Consider the following 15,008-nt stretch of genomic DNA (forward strand, 5'->3'; position numbering starts at 1 on the left):
TAAATATTCTGTTCGAATTCGACTAATTAATTATTTTAGGTAATTAATAAATATATAAAATAAATATTTTATTTATATAAATATATAAATTATTTATACAACGTAATTATCATATATATAAATTACATAAAACATTTAAAAATTGTATATATTATATATAAAAATTAAATAATCGATTGAATACGAATATTTATCAAATCGAACTAAGTCATATCCAAATTCGAATCTAATTAATTATTCAGAAAACAATTTCGTTTGCTTTTACAATACTAATTTATTCTCTAAGTAAACTGTTTAAGTGTTAATTAACCGACTTGCACACGTCAAAGGCATCATTATTGAAGACCTTTTCAGCGTCTTCTTCAGAAGCTGTCAGCTTGGCACTTTTCTTTTTATTTTTTTTCTTGTTTGGCACCGTCGCCGCAGCCAAGAAGTTGACTTGACAAAAGGCAACTTCTATAACAAGTTGATGGCAGCAATAGAAAGCAAATTTCTGCGGTGACCACAGTATGGTGAGTCGGTGACACTCCCTCTTCCTTCCAAAGGGCCTCTTACTTTTTGATCCATCGCCACGTCCTGTCCAAAATCCAAGCATTCCAGCTGAACCTGTCGGTATTGGCTTAATTAATAGTAAGGATGAAAACCCAAATGGGGTTTGACTCTATTAATTAATTAACTATAGGTTATGGTTAGTGCCTATGATAGCGGATTCGTTAGTGGGGAAAGGGCATGCATGAATAAAATGGTGGACCACTGAAAATCGGATTATCTTGGCAAAGCTTCTCCATTATTCAGCCAAAAAGGCCAGTCTGGCAGTCTCATATTTGTGTCTTTTCATGGTACATTATTGAGTCAACGCCTGCCTTTCACATTGTATATTTGTTTCAGTCATGGGCCAGCAAGTCTATACAGCAGTACTGGATTAAACTGGTTATAAAGAGAGAACAAAAAAACTAAAAACAAAAGCTTCTACAGGAATATACTAGTAATGGAGAGAAAATGAGGAGAAAAATGTGGTGGATTCCAGGCAAGAAACTTTTATATAAAAAGTTGTTTTTATTTTTTACTCTTAAGACTTATAACAGAGGAAGCATTGTTCATATTTAATTTTCACTTGCAAATCGAGTTTGTCTCTTTATAATCTACTTCCCTTAGTTTCTTCTCTTTGTTTTCTTGTCACAATTTTAGAAACCCAAAATATGCTCCCACATGGTTTCGAAGTCCACTAGAAAGTAATGCAGTGTGCCTTGATCATCATTTTCCGGCCTTTCTATGGAAATGGCAAAACGTCAGGCTTTGAGCTCTGTGAAGCTCACATTCTACTGATCAATAGGGGTGGCCAATTTGTAGGCTCGTGAAAAGTTTGGTTCGTGAAAAATTCGGCTTGGTTCGATTTCAACTGAGTTTCGAGTCGAGTTCGAATCCAATTTATTGGTTCAATTAAGAAATGAGTTGATCTCAAATATATATATATATAATAAAATTATAAAAAATAATATATATATAATAAAAATATTATAATTCTCAACTTTTTAAATATCAAATAAAAAATATTTTTTATATATATTTTTTTATTTTTATAAAATATTTTTTCTCAAATCAAGATCGAGCTTATGAGTTTTTGACTTGAGCTGAGCTCGACCTCAATGTTCTAGCTTGAACTGAGCCTTGTACAACCTTTGCGAGCCAAACTCGAGCCTCGTACTATTCGGCTTGGCTTGGCTCGAATCCACCCCTACTGATCAATAAGACATTTCTTCATCTGCTGGATTTCTTTAAGATTAGATAGGATGAATCAGAAAACCTGATATATAGCAAGGTTCATTGAAAAAGGAAAATCCAAGTAATTCTAAGAACTGGTCCTACCAATGCAACTGAGAGTACTGAGAACATCAATTTGACGACAATGATGAAATCAAGCTCGACAAGGACTTGCAAACAATAATTGCCAAAATAATTTAATGCATTATTTACCAACTGCGCAACAAAAGAAGTCGGCAGCCTGTCTACCCTAGGAAAAAGGCCAATATGAAAGTTTCAAATCTCTCCAACTTTTCTCTGGTTGAATGTCAAGATTTGTTGGGATATTGTGTGGGAAACCTTTCAGCTCAGCTTATTTGGTAGAGAATTTTCTCTAAGCTTTTGGCAGTCATCTTCTTATCTATTGCTTAGGATCCTGATACCATTTCTAGATTACTTAACATCACAGACAGCATTCTGCTTCTTAGCTGGGGCCTTCACTCTCCACTTCCAAACTAGCTTTGGGAGCCAAAATGATGTTGCTTACTCAAAATATGCATGATTCCTCCATCTTAATCAAGATATTAAATCCTTCAAGACAAGCTACTGATTCTAATGACTCCTTTCATTCGCACCCTAAATCACTTGATGGATAAACTCTTGTAGATGGGAATAATGGGATGGGGTTCAGAAAGTGAACACTTTTGATCAAGAGTAGCCTTGAAATGGAATCAATCGTATCGGGTTTTGATTTTAGCATTTGAAACCACCCAGATTTTTGTTATCTGAAAACCGAAAATGTGTCTGTGGAAACATTTAACTATTTCATTTCCTACTTTTTTGCAAGATAAGATTATGCTACATTCAACCCTCTTGGATCATGACATTAATGCAGACATGCAGTTGTGTACCTAGTGTCGTGCTTAGCTATTTTGTTACTTACATGCAAGTAAAAGCCTTAAAGATGATATTGTTTCTCTTAAGGCCCTGTTCGCTTTTCGATAAGTTAGTTACTCGGGTAAATGTAGTTATCTGGGTAAGCTTTTCCTGGAAACACTTATCCGAGTAAGTGCATTTACCCATGTTCTTGTATTTTTCATGTAAATAAAACAATGACCATTTTACCATAAAAATACATTATTAAAAAGGACATTTTTGTCTCATTCAAGTATTGGCAACTTCCCCCTAGGTGGGAAAGTTATTTGTCCACCTGGGAGATGGGTATCACTTACCCGGGTAAGTGATACCCAAGAAAATAAACTTCCCCTGGTACCAACATAAATCTGAAAAAAAAAACATGGGATTCTTGGTCAATGGAAACCAAAATCCAATTGATCAACTTTTCCCCTCTCAAAATCCAAAAAAAGAACACCCCCTAAGTGGGACCTCGAACGAGTTTCCTTCCTCCTTGTTAGCAGGCGCTAAAATCCATCGGTTCATGCTGTTGCTACAGCTATGGGTCTCACGCTTCCCCCTCGTGTACATCTGATGCTGCTCATCCTTGGCTTAGGCCTTTTGCTGAATCCTCTTATGAGGCAGACTATTCCCCATGATGTATGATGCATCTTCTCTTTGGCTTGTCCTTGGAATAAATAAGCCCTCTTATTACCAAAAAAACAGTCCATACCATAGTCCATCACAATGGAAACAGACATGTTACTATGTTAGTACCAGTCAGATATGTTATTATGTTAGTACCAGTGTTACAAGTTACAACATCACAGCAGCTGTCAGCCCTTAAAACTATAGAAACCTCTACGCGAAAGGATAAATGTCTCTGCTTAATGCTTTTCCTCTTTCCAATTGAAAAGCTCCTGGCTATTGCGAGTTGTGGAACAAGTATTCCTTTAATGGAGATACAAAAGACCAGAGCTGACGATGACCCTGCCCAGACACTGTCGTCAGATTCATGGTTTGTTGCCAGACTACCTAGACTGATACAAACTTCGACGAGGACTGCTAATGGCATCCGAGAAACCAGGCACTGGAGGTTAAACTCAACTATAATAATGGTTAAATATGTAGTTGTCAAGAAACACTTTTAGAATCTTACGACTTGCATGCTTGCTTCTTGCATCATCACTTCATTCTGTACAAATTTGTAAAATTTACAATTTGCACAAAATTCATCCACCTTCATGCTAGGCTGTTCCAAGAATATTTAGTCATAAAAAAAAATAGTAATAATTGGAGTACACCCTTTTCAGGACAGCTTATTCAGGCAGAAGTGGTAATCTGTCCACATTGTAGGATGAACCATTCATTTCACCATCTGTACCACCAAAATCATCAAACCAATCACCTGTTTCATCCATTTCACCATGTCTAACCACATCCATCTTCGTCTGAAAAGGAAGGATACGGAGCCGTAAATTAGGCTCCTCCCCTACTTTCTGTGATTGTAGCTGGTATTTTTGAATGAGATCCATCTGTAAAGACATGATGTGGGATGACCTTGGAAGTAGCTCAACAGGCTCTCCTTTTGGAATCACAACTTGCTCAATGGCCAATCTCACCTCCTGTCAAATGGAACACAACATCAATAGAGTTCTTCACAATGCTAGTTGCAGAATTGTACTTTGCCTATCTAAACAAGGTCCAGGTATAAAACTGCCTTGTGTGGTGGATATGTATATATATAGACCCTAAGTGTCAGACATTTTTCAAATAGCTACAACATGGATTCATACTTGTTATACAATCATGCCTCTTTTCTAAAGAGAATAACTTGGCCATTAATGAAACAGATATCATTATCACACTACCTGAGACTTGAAGTTCTCATCCTCCCTAGGTGGTTTGGTTTCATGTGGTAAAGACAACGTTGCATGGAGTCATGGACTAAATGGACTGATGCATCATGTGGGGCAGGCAACTGAGTCCAAAACTCCACGGATTATTGAAGTCACTCCTACTCTATATAACATTTTCATTTTTGTCTCCTAGCTTATTTGACATGAATGAACAACCAATCTACAAGATGAATCCATTTTTTGTATCAAACATCACTTAATAAAGGCAATATTTTTGTATGTACATAATATTGGAATTCAAAATATATGAATTATTTTAAATAGTATATACTTTTTTCATAGACATGTATCAACGTCCATGTCCATGCAACACTAGGTAAAGGAGACTAGAAAACCAGCACTGATGGTCTCCCCGAAATTAAAGAGCCTTTTGCATTTATGATCATTGTCTCCGTGCAAATACAAAAAGAGAAGAATTGCAGACTGCAGGGTGAAAGAAAAAAGCTGGTCAGCTTGCCCAAGAGAGAGGAGAGGTGGAGAAATGATGATGAGATGATGAGATGATGATAATGATAATAAAGGAAAGGAAAAAAATGAAAAACGAAATAGTGGAGCTAGTTGCTTCTGCTTTTGGTTCCAAACCTTAGCAGGTAACCATTTTAATAGACACAAAACATTCATTCTCCCATGGTGATCAAATTAGGAATTTCTTAGGTGCCTGCCAAGCAATGCAATATAAAAAGGAGGGGGGATCCAGTGATACCTCTAAAGCATCAATCTTCTCTAATGAACTCATTCTTTTTTCAGATTTGGAATCCTTTGCTCTCTCTGCATATTCCCTTGTAAATGCTCGTATAGCCTTCACTATCTGCAGTAACGAGCTTGTCTGCAAGGAAAGAAAAGAAGGTTCATCATCTGGGGACTATTCAGATTGACAACATGACTGCTGAATTACCTTGGTCACATAAATGGGAATTTCATGAGATTTAGCAACAGCTTGAATTCGGGAATTCTTCTTCAGCTTAGACTGCAAGGCAAGTAGTGCATCTGCTTCACTGATATTATCAGTTAATTCGACTTCACCATCGACTCTCAGCTGTTTAACCGCTTGTATCACGCTTGTCTCCAGGATCTAAAATAACTGCCCATCCTATAAGTCCCAAACTGGCAGCTTTTTTTGTTAAACATTAGCAACTGAATGTGACAACTGGCAGACACTAACATTTTAAACTGAAAGTTGAAACCATTATTTGATTCAAATATGCTTAGCACGAAACAATTTAATGGTACTTAAATAGATTTCGAGCTGAAATGATAATTGATACTCCCTATCAGGTAAAATCTCAAATGGCCATGTCATCAAGAAAACTGATCAGTTTGACCATCTACTAAACCTTTTTCCTTGTGAGGTATATATTAAACCAGTGTTTTAGAAGGCAAGGCTCTAAGATGTAAAGCTTAAGCCTCCCTGAGCCCTCATCTTCAAAGAAAAAACCAGGTAAAATAAAGGAAATGTGCACAAGTTTATAATAGTAAAGGGCTACACACACAGATGTATATATTTGCAAAGTTGCAAATGTGATAATATCTTACCCCATAAACATATAGGAAAAGAGGTGCCTCATCATTGTGAGGATTTTCTACCAATACTGTAGGAGGCTCATTGGTGAACTCATTATGGCCATCCATTTTGTCATTAATTTCTGGAATGTCATCAACCACAGATTCATTTTGCTCTTGAACAGAAATATCAGTTAAAGGTTCCATCACTTCAGTCAGAACATCATGTCCCACTCCCTCTGAGCTTATTCTACGAACTTCATAATTTGGTGATCGACCTTTGTTACAATACCAAAATAGCAAACAATAAGAAGATGCCCAAGGACATATCACTGTTACTTTGACAGAGAATAAATAAAACAAAAAAAGGATGGATTGATCAATAGATAGCCAGAGGGATAAGAAGGGAGGGGGAGGGAGAGAGAGAGAGAGAGACCTGAAAGGATAGCATCCACTGTTGCTTCTAAATTACGATGAACTCGTAACTCAGCCTTCGATATAATCTCCACACCGGAAGTAAAGGTTGAGGGTCCTTTCCTCTCTAGTACAGTTTTCTGTACACCCCTCCTGCTGGCCTCTTCATCCCCTAGTGTAACGCTCTTAAATATGAACCAATTTGAATTAGCAGAAGAAAATAATGTCAGTGGTTTGCCTAAGGCCAATTGGTATAATTGAAGAAACTAGCATTCAAGATACCAAGAAAGAACACTTGTTATGAGGATCTTAAGAAATTGAAAATACAATTTACAAATGCATTCTCTCAAATTGCTTAAGATATGGAAACCATGAAAAGGTATGTGTTAGAGCTAGCCCAATAAGGGTAGATTAGTCATTCTATTTCTGTTAAGTTATGTGCTTATGTGGCAGTTTTAATAGACTTCCTGTCGTGGGGGGCAGTTTAGTCTTTGTACAACTAATTAGAGGTTAATCCATATTAGGGTCAACTGATAGGGTTTATGCTATCAGATTCGACTGTTCTTCTTCCTTCTTCTTCTTCTTCTTTCTCTCTTACTCTACTGGTTCGAACTACTTAAACAGAGCTGTCAAAACATGGTATCAGAGCCATAAACGAAGGAGAAGAAGGCTGCGACTTCAAGATTTCCTTCCTGCGACTTCAAGTTCTCTCTCTTCTTTTTTTCTTCTTCTCTGGGCTGCGAATCTGAGGTACACAATCTGATAGCTGCGGCATCTGTTATTTATTTTTTGTTTTAGGACTGCCGCAATCCCTATTACATGTATTAGGAAGGTGCGGCAACCCTAGGATATCAGCCTAATACTGCTGTCACCATGTGTGACAGTCCTAGTCGTGTGGTGGTGCTTGTGGTATTTACCCTCTACTGAACAATTTCAAGAGGGTTTGTGTGTGGTTGCTCGAGTTGTTGCATTGCTGTCATGGTGACTACTATTTCTGGGTTGTCAGTAGTGGTGTGAACAGAAATTTTTTTGTGTGTAGTTGCTCGAGTGTTGTGTTGTTGTAATGGTGCCTAATATTTGTGGGATGTCAGTAGTGGTGTGAACAGAAAAAATTTGTGCTGAAAGAAGTGACCGAATACCTCAGCCTAGTAACTTTCATCAATGTTCTAATCTGGATGGTAGCCGAATCTGGTCAAAACATCCAGTTCTTAACCTTAATGTTAGTCTACATCAAGTTATTGATTGTGACTAGTTGTGAGATTGTTATCAGTGTGCTGTAGTGTTGCCTTGACAGCAGTAGTTGGTTGGTGACTGAGAGTTCAGCATTAGAGATAGCAGTGAGGGACATAATGGCAGCGACGGGAGATGGTTCCAGTGATCAGAAACCGAGTGTGATGATCCCCTCCGACTATTTGGGTGTGCAGATGACCTCCATTAAACTTAATGGTGAGAATTATGTGCCATGGGCCAAGTCAGTGGAAGTTTTCCTCAAGGCAAAGAGGAAAGTGAAACACGTGAAAGAAGATAAACCATCAACTGAAGCATCAATGTCTCCACCTTTGCTTCCTCTTCCTCTTCCAGTCAGTGATCCCGTTCCAGTTGTTCCAGTTGGAGTTGACCCTTCACCTCCTCCAGTGCAGATCCCTACTGAACGACCACCGATCCGGCACGTGTATACTCATCGACAGACACCAGCTCCTCCTCCAGCTTCTACCTTGTCTGCGGATCCTGTTGTTGCTCCTGTCCCAAAACCTTCAGGACTTGATCTTCCCATTGCTTTACGGAAAGGTAAATGTAGTTGTACCCTCCATCCCATTTCCAATTTTGTTTCAGTCTCTCGTCTTTCTGCTTCACATCGCCAGTTTGTTTCACTATTGTTATCTATTTCTATACCTAAGAATGTCCAAGAGGCTCTTAGCTCACCTGGGTGGCGACAGACAATGGAGGAGGAACTCTCTGCCCTTCAGCATACTCAAATGTGGGAGCTCACTACTCTTCCTCCCGATAAGCATGTTGTGGGTTGTAAATGGGCGTATACTGTTAAATACTTGCCGGATGGTAGTGTGGAGCGTCTGAAGGCCAGACTTGTTGCTAAAGGTTATTCACACTTGTATGGGGTGGACAATATGGAGACCTTCTCTCAAGTGGCTAAGATTGGCTCTGTTCGTGTCTTAATTTCCCTAGCAGTTATGTATGATTGGCCCTTGTTTCAACTTGACATTAAAAATGTCTTCCTTCATGGTAACCTTATGGAGGAGGTATATATGGAGCAACCACCTGGGTTTGTTGCTCAGGGGGAAGATGGTAAGGTGTGCAGATTGAAAAAGGCAATTTATGGGTTGAAACAATCGCCTCATGCTTGGTCTGGGAAGTTTCGTGAAGTGGTGAAGAATTTATGAATGAAACAATGCCAGGTTGACCACTCGATGTTCAGCTATGATTTAGAATCCGGAAAGATTTTACTAGTGGTCTATGTGGATGATATTGTCATAACTGGTAGTGACAAATTGGGGATCGATAAACTAAAGGTCTTTCTACAAAACCATTTTCAAACAAAAGACCTTGGGACATTGAAGTATTTCTTGGATATAGAAGTTGCTAGATCAAAACAAGGTGTAAACCTGTGCCAAAGAAAATATGTTCTTGATCTGCTAGATGAAATAGGACTGCTAGGTGAATGTTGTAAGGCTTACTTAATAGTTGTTGTTACAGTTACAGTTACAGTTACAGTTATAGTTACTTGTTTTTTCTTCTTTCTTTTCTCTTATTATTTGATTCTAGGATATGCCGCCAGGGGCATACTTGTAATTTTAGATTCTTTTATGAAGTTAATATAAATAGAAAATTGGCAGCTGCCAGTAGATGCTTTTCTCTCTCAACCGTACCTCTCTCTTTCTCTCTCTCTCACAATCCCCACGAATCACCACATGGTATTAGAGCAGGTTCTCTGGGTTGAAAAAGACCTACGATCCCTCCTGCTCAATTCTTAAAAGTGTTTGGACGTGGTTGTTTCTGCAGAAACCCTAGCAGGTGTCTAGCGGCTATTTCTGCAGAAACCCTAGCAATTTCTGGCGGTTGTTTTTGTAGAAAACCTAGCAATGTTTGGCGGCAGTTTTTTGGGAAACCCTAGCAGTTTCTGGCGGCAGCTTTTGTGAACTCTATTTCCTGTTGGGAATGAACCCTGCATATGAACTGTTGAGGGTGCAGATCCTAGGAAGCAAAGAGTTGCCTACGATTCACGAGGTATACTCCCTTGTCCAATTTGAAGAAAGCAGGCGGAATGTGATGGTTACAGCTGAGGGGGAGCAACAAGTTGCCTTGGCTGCAATGAATAATAGCTCAACAGGAAAGGAAAGTGACCCTAAGAAGGCGGATGATAAAGATAAGCTATTTTGTACCCACTGTAGGCATTCTCGACATACACGTGACACTTGTTGGGACATCCCCGGGAAACCCAAGTGGGCAGCAAAGAATCAAGAACAGGGTAAAGGCCATTTGAAGAAAATGAGCACAGCACATGTGGCAACCCAAGACACTCAAGTTGCCGATAGTAGGACCATCCTAATAAATTTGACCCCAAGGAGGATATAATGAATTCATTCAGAGAGCACCTGGAATCTTATGGTAGGGCCTTGCGGCAAATGGACAACTCAATCACTGGTACTCCCTCCACTTCATTTGCATCCACTTCAGGTAATATGGCTTCTGCATTCCATGTTACTCCCACAGATTCCCCTTGGATCATTGACTCAGGGGCCTCCAACCACATGACCGGTAAGCCTAACTTATTCCAATCTTATAGCCTTTTGTCAGGAAGGGATAGAGTGAGACTTGCAGATGGTTCTTTTTCTTCCATTGCAGGCCAAGGATCCATATCCCTTCCCCATGGCCTTAACCTGAATTGTGTATTGCATGTCCCTCAACTTCCCATAAACTAGCTTTCAATTAGTAGCATTACAAGCTCCTTGAATTGTAGTGTGACCTTTTTTGATGACTCATGTGTTTTTCAGGATTTAACTTCTGGGAGGACGATTGGTAGAGGAAGCCTAGTGGATGGTCTCTACATTCTCGACAACAAAACTGGTCTCTCGGTGTCATCCTCAGAGTCGCATAGTCAGTCAAATAAGAGTCAAATTTTCTTATGGCATAGTCGTTTAGGTCATGTTTCTTTCGACATAATAAAATGTTTGTTTCCAGTTTTATTTAAGTCATGTTCAGTGTCAGAGTTCATGTGTCAAATGTGTCAGTTGAGCAAACAATGTAGAACAACTTTTCACTCAAGCAATAAAAGATCAAAGGTTCCTTTTCATATTGTGTATTCTGATGTATGGGGGCCTACCAATGTACTCTCTGAGGGCGGATATAAGTACTTTATTACATTGATCGATGATTACTCTCGCTATACATGGGTAATTCCTATGCGTAGCAGAGACGAGGTTCCGAAGATAGTGAAAGACTTCCAGAGGATGGTGTTTACGCAGTTCCATGTTGAAATACAGATCTTCCAATCTGATAATGCGAAGGAATACTTCCATGGGGAGCTCAATGAGTTCTTCGCCTCCCACGGATCTATTCATAGGAGCTCATACGCCAGAACACCACAACAAAATGGTGTTGCAGAAAGGAACTACATGGCCCCTCATCAGTTGTTGTACCCTCAGTCCCCTTTATTTTCCATCCCCATGAGAGTCTTTGGTTGTCAGGCCTTTGTCCATGATTTGTCTCCATCCTGAGGTAAGTTAGACCCTCGGTCCATTCCTTGTGTCTTTCTGGGGTACCCCTCCTCTCAAAAAGGGTATCGGTGCTTTGACCCAGTTAGTCGTAAATTCTTTGTGTCTATGGACATGTCCTTCTTTGAGTCCGAGCCATTCTTCCCTCCTCCTCAGGGGGAGAGTCGTAGTGTGGAAGAGGAGAAGCAGGTTCAGGTATCTCTTCCTTCTATTCCGGACCTTACTCCCTTCCGTGTCTTCCAACGTACACGTCGGAGAGATCAGCGGGGTGATAGAAATGTGGAGCAGCCAAACACTAAGCAACTGACACCATCAGACTCCCAAGAGGTAAGTCCATCCCCTAACCCTACTCCTATTGTGGATGACCTTGACATCCCTATTGCCCAACGAAAGGGAGTCAGGTCTTGCACTGCCAAACACCCCATTACCCACTTTGTCTCCTATGACCACATTTCTCCCTCGTACCGAGCCTTCCTATCGGCAGTTGATTGCATCCCTGTTCCCAAAAATGTTGCAGAAGCCTTAAAATGCCCTGAATGGGTAGATGCCAGGAAGGAGGAGATTAATGCCCTCCACAAAAATCAGACTTGGGAATTGGTGAATCCTCCAAAGGGGAAAGACCCCGTGGGGTGCAGATGGGTATTCACATTTAAGCACAAGGCAGATGGAACAGTTGAAAGGTACAAAGCAAGACTAGTAGCCAAAGGGTACACACAAGTACATGGGGTTGACTATGATGAGACTTTTGCCCCGGTGGCTAAGATGAACTCGATTAGGGTTCTCCTGTCCTTAGCTGCTAATTTTGACTGGGAATTGCATCAACTGGACATAAAGAATGTTTTCCTGAATGGTGACTTAAAAGAAGAGGTATACATGATTCAACCTCCTGGATTCTGTGCCAAGGGGAGTGAAAATAAGGTATGCAAGCTACGAAAGTCTCTCTATGGCTTAAAACAGTCTCCCAAAGCCTGGTTCAGTAAGTTTCACATGGCAGTTCAAGAGATGGGATTTAAACAATGTCAGTCTGATTATACACTCTTTGTGAAGAGATGTCAGGAGCAGGTTGCTGTATTGATAATGTATGTAGACAATATCATCATTACAGAAAGTTGGATCTCAGAAATACGGAACTTGAAACAATTCCTTGCATCGAAATTTGAAGTAAAAGATCTAGGACTCCTGAAGTATTTCCTTGGGATTGAAGCTGCCCGCTCAAAAAAGGGTATCTTTGTCTCTCAAAGGAAATACACCCTTGATCTATTACGGGATAGAGGTAAATTAGGTATAAGGCCGGCAGATACTCCTATGGATGTGGACCACAAGCTAGGTGACTGTGTTGGTGAACCTCTGAAAGATGTGAAGCAGTTCCAAAAGTTAGTGGGAAAGCTGATTTATCTGTCCATGACCCGTCCAGACATTGCCTATTCCGTTGGGGTCCTGAGCTAGTTTATGCACTCTCCTAAGAAGCCACACATGGAGGCAACAGAGAGAGTCCTTAGATACTTGAAGAAATATCCAGGAACAGGCCTACTAGTCAGTAAACACAATCACCTAAAGGTGGAAGTCTTTACAGATGCTGATTGGGCAAGAGTTGTGGATCATAGAAAGTCCACTAGTGGGTATTGCACACTTGTGGGAGGAAATCTAGTGACTTGGAAGAGCAAGAAGCAAAGTGTGGTAGCAAGGTCAAGTGTTGAAGCTGAATATAGAGCTATGGCACATGGGGTGGCTGAAGTCCTTTGGATAAAGAACCTTCTAGAGGAGCTTGGAGTTGTTCATAGTCCTATGTCCCTTTACTGTGACAACAAGGCTGCAATAAACATCGCCAGCAACCCAGTCCTACATGAGAGGACCAAGCATATTGAGGTGGATAAACACTTCATAAGGGAGAAACTGGAAAAAAGGGAAATTTGCATCCCCTATGTCAACTCCAAGGAACAACTTGCTGATGTCCTTACAAAGGAGCTTCCGTGCTGGCGGCACAATGAGTTATGTGACAAGCTGGGCATGATAGACATCTTCAGCCCAACTTGAGGGGGAGTGTTGTAAGGCTTACTTAATAGTTGTTGTTACAGTTACAATTACAGTTAAAGTAACTTTTTTTTTCTTCTTTCTTTTCTCTTATTATTTTGATTCTAGGATATGCCGCCAAGGGCATACTTGTAATTTCAGATTCTTTTATGAAGTTAATATAAATAGAAAACTGGCAGCTTCCAGTAGATGCTTTTCTCTCTCAATCGTACCTCTCTCTTTCTCTCTCTCCCAACCCCCACAAATCACCACAGTGCAAAACTGGCTGAAACTCCCATGGAGCCAAATGTTAAGTTGAGCAGTGATACGGGGGAAATATTTGATGATCCTAAAAGGTATAGACGGTTAGTGGGGAAACTGAACTATTTGACTATCATGAAACCAAACATCTCTTTTGCAGTCAATGTGGTGAACCAATTTATGAAGAACCCTCGGATACCTCACTAGGATGCAATTCTTAGAATTGTAAGGTACCCGAAGGGAGCTCCAGGCCGTGGATTATAGTACAAACCAGGAGGAAGACTTGAGGTAATTGGGTATACAGATGCAGATTGGGCAGATTCTGTATCTGATAGAAGATCTACTACAGGTTACTGCACATTGCTTGGAGGAAATCTTGCGATATGGAAGAGTATGAAGCAGACGGTTGTGGCAAGGAGCAGTGCTGAAGCCGAATACAGAGCCATGGCACACACTACATGTGAATTAGTATGGCTGAGGAATCTCCTACAAGAAATCGGGTTCTCCATGGATAGACCTATGAAATTGTACTATGATAATCAAGCTGCACTCCACATCTCATCTAACCCTGTTTTTCGTGAGAGAACAAAACACATAGAGATTGATTGCCACTTTGTGAGGGAGAAGATCCTTACTGGGGAGATAAGCACAGAACATGTGGGCTCAGGTGATCAATGGGCAGATTTGTTTACAAAGGCTTAAGCTCAGGGAGAGTGAACTATATATGTAACAAGCTGGGATTATATGACAGATATTCTCAAGCTTGAAGGGTAGTGTTAGAGCTAGCCGAATAAGGGTAAATTAGTCATTCTATTTCTGTTAAGTTATGTGCTTATGTGGCAGTTTTAATAGAGACTTCCTGTCCCATACTTAAGTGTGTGTGTGTGTGTGGGGGGGGGGCAGTTAAGGCTTTGTACAACTAATTAGAGGTTAATCCATATTAGGGTCGACTGATAGGGTTTATGCTATCAGATTCGACTGTTCTTCTTCTTCCTTCTTCTTCTTCTTTCACTCTTACTCTCTACTGGTTCGAACTACTTAAAACAGAGCTGTCAAAACAGTATGGAAGAACTCAACTGACAATCAAATAGCAGCTGCTACATGGTTTCTCAGGCATGATTATGTTGGTAACTGAAAGCATTACCGAACAAAATTACAAAAATAAGAATTATAAGAAAAACATAATTGGGATGGAATAAAACCAAACCTTAGAATGAACCCCTGTTAACAAATAATGAATCCCTATGCCATGTCAGCAGCCCTCTCCTTGCTTCAAACCCCCCTTCCTAATTTTCTGTTTTTTTGAATTTTTTATTTTTTTATTTTTTTATTTTTTTATTTTTTTAATTCCACATAATTACCCATTAAACCAATAAGGAAATCGCATATGCTTAACTATTTCTAACAACCATAAAGAAAGAGGGATTTGCTTTTCTAATGTTTCACCAAGTGGCACCACTTTCCCCCACTTCTTCCTAAATTGTCTCTAATTCCTATTTATCTCCTAAATTATCTCTAACTCCTATTTATCTCTTAAATT

The 15,008-nt window shown here is 39.8% G+C and overlaps 1 protein-coding gene across 5 annotated transcripts in view; it reads right to left on the minus strand.

Annotated features, from left to right (window-relative positions):
* Positions 1 to 269: 269 nt before the first annotated feature.
* LOC104613155 (P-loop containing nucleoside triphosphate hydrolases superfamily protein) overlaps positions 270 to 15,008 on the minus strand; it is a 47,340-nt gene continuing 32,601 nt past the window's right edge. For 2 of the 5 annotated variants that reach the window (XM_010280861.3, XM_010280864.2), the window contains 5 exons: positions 6,490 to 6,652; positions 6,087 to 6,331; positions 5,449 to 5,625; positions 5,257 to 5,379; positions 3,395 to 4,259 (listed from right to left, as the gene is read on the minus strand). In XM_010280861.3, the coding sequence (XP_010279163.1) occupies positions 3,954 to 4,259; positions 5,257 to 5,379; positions 5,449 to 5,625; positions 6,087 to 6,331; positions 6,490 to 6,652 (1,014 nt within the window). In that variant the 3' untranslated portion in view covers positions 3,395 to 3,953. Of the gene's footprint in view, positions 607 to 3,394; positions 4,260 to 4,361; positions 4,977 to 5,256; positions 5,380 to 5,448; positions 5,626 to 6,086; positions 6,332 to 6,489; positions 6,653 to 15,008 lie in introns of those variants that run through there. The other 3 variants (XM_088894196.1, XM_088894197.1, XM_088894198.1) reach the window with 3 other exon arrangements.

Source organism: Nelumbo nucifera, chromosome 1 (assembly GCF_055504915.1).
Source record: "Nelumbo nucifera cultivar China Antique chromosome 1, China Antique-T2T, whole genome shotgun sequence".
NCBI lineage: Eukaryota > Viridiplantae > Streptophyta > Magnoliopsida > Proteales > Nelumbonaceae > Nelumbo > Nelumbo nucifera.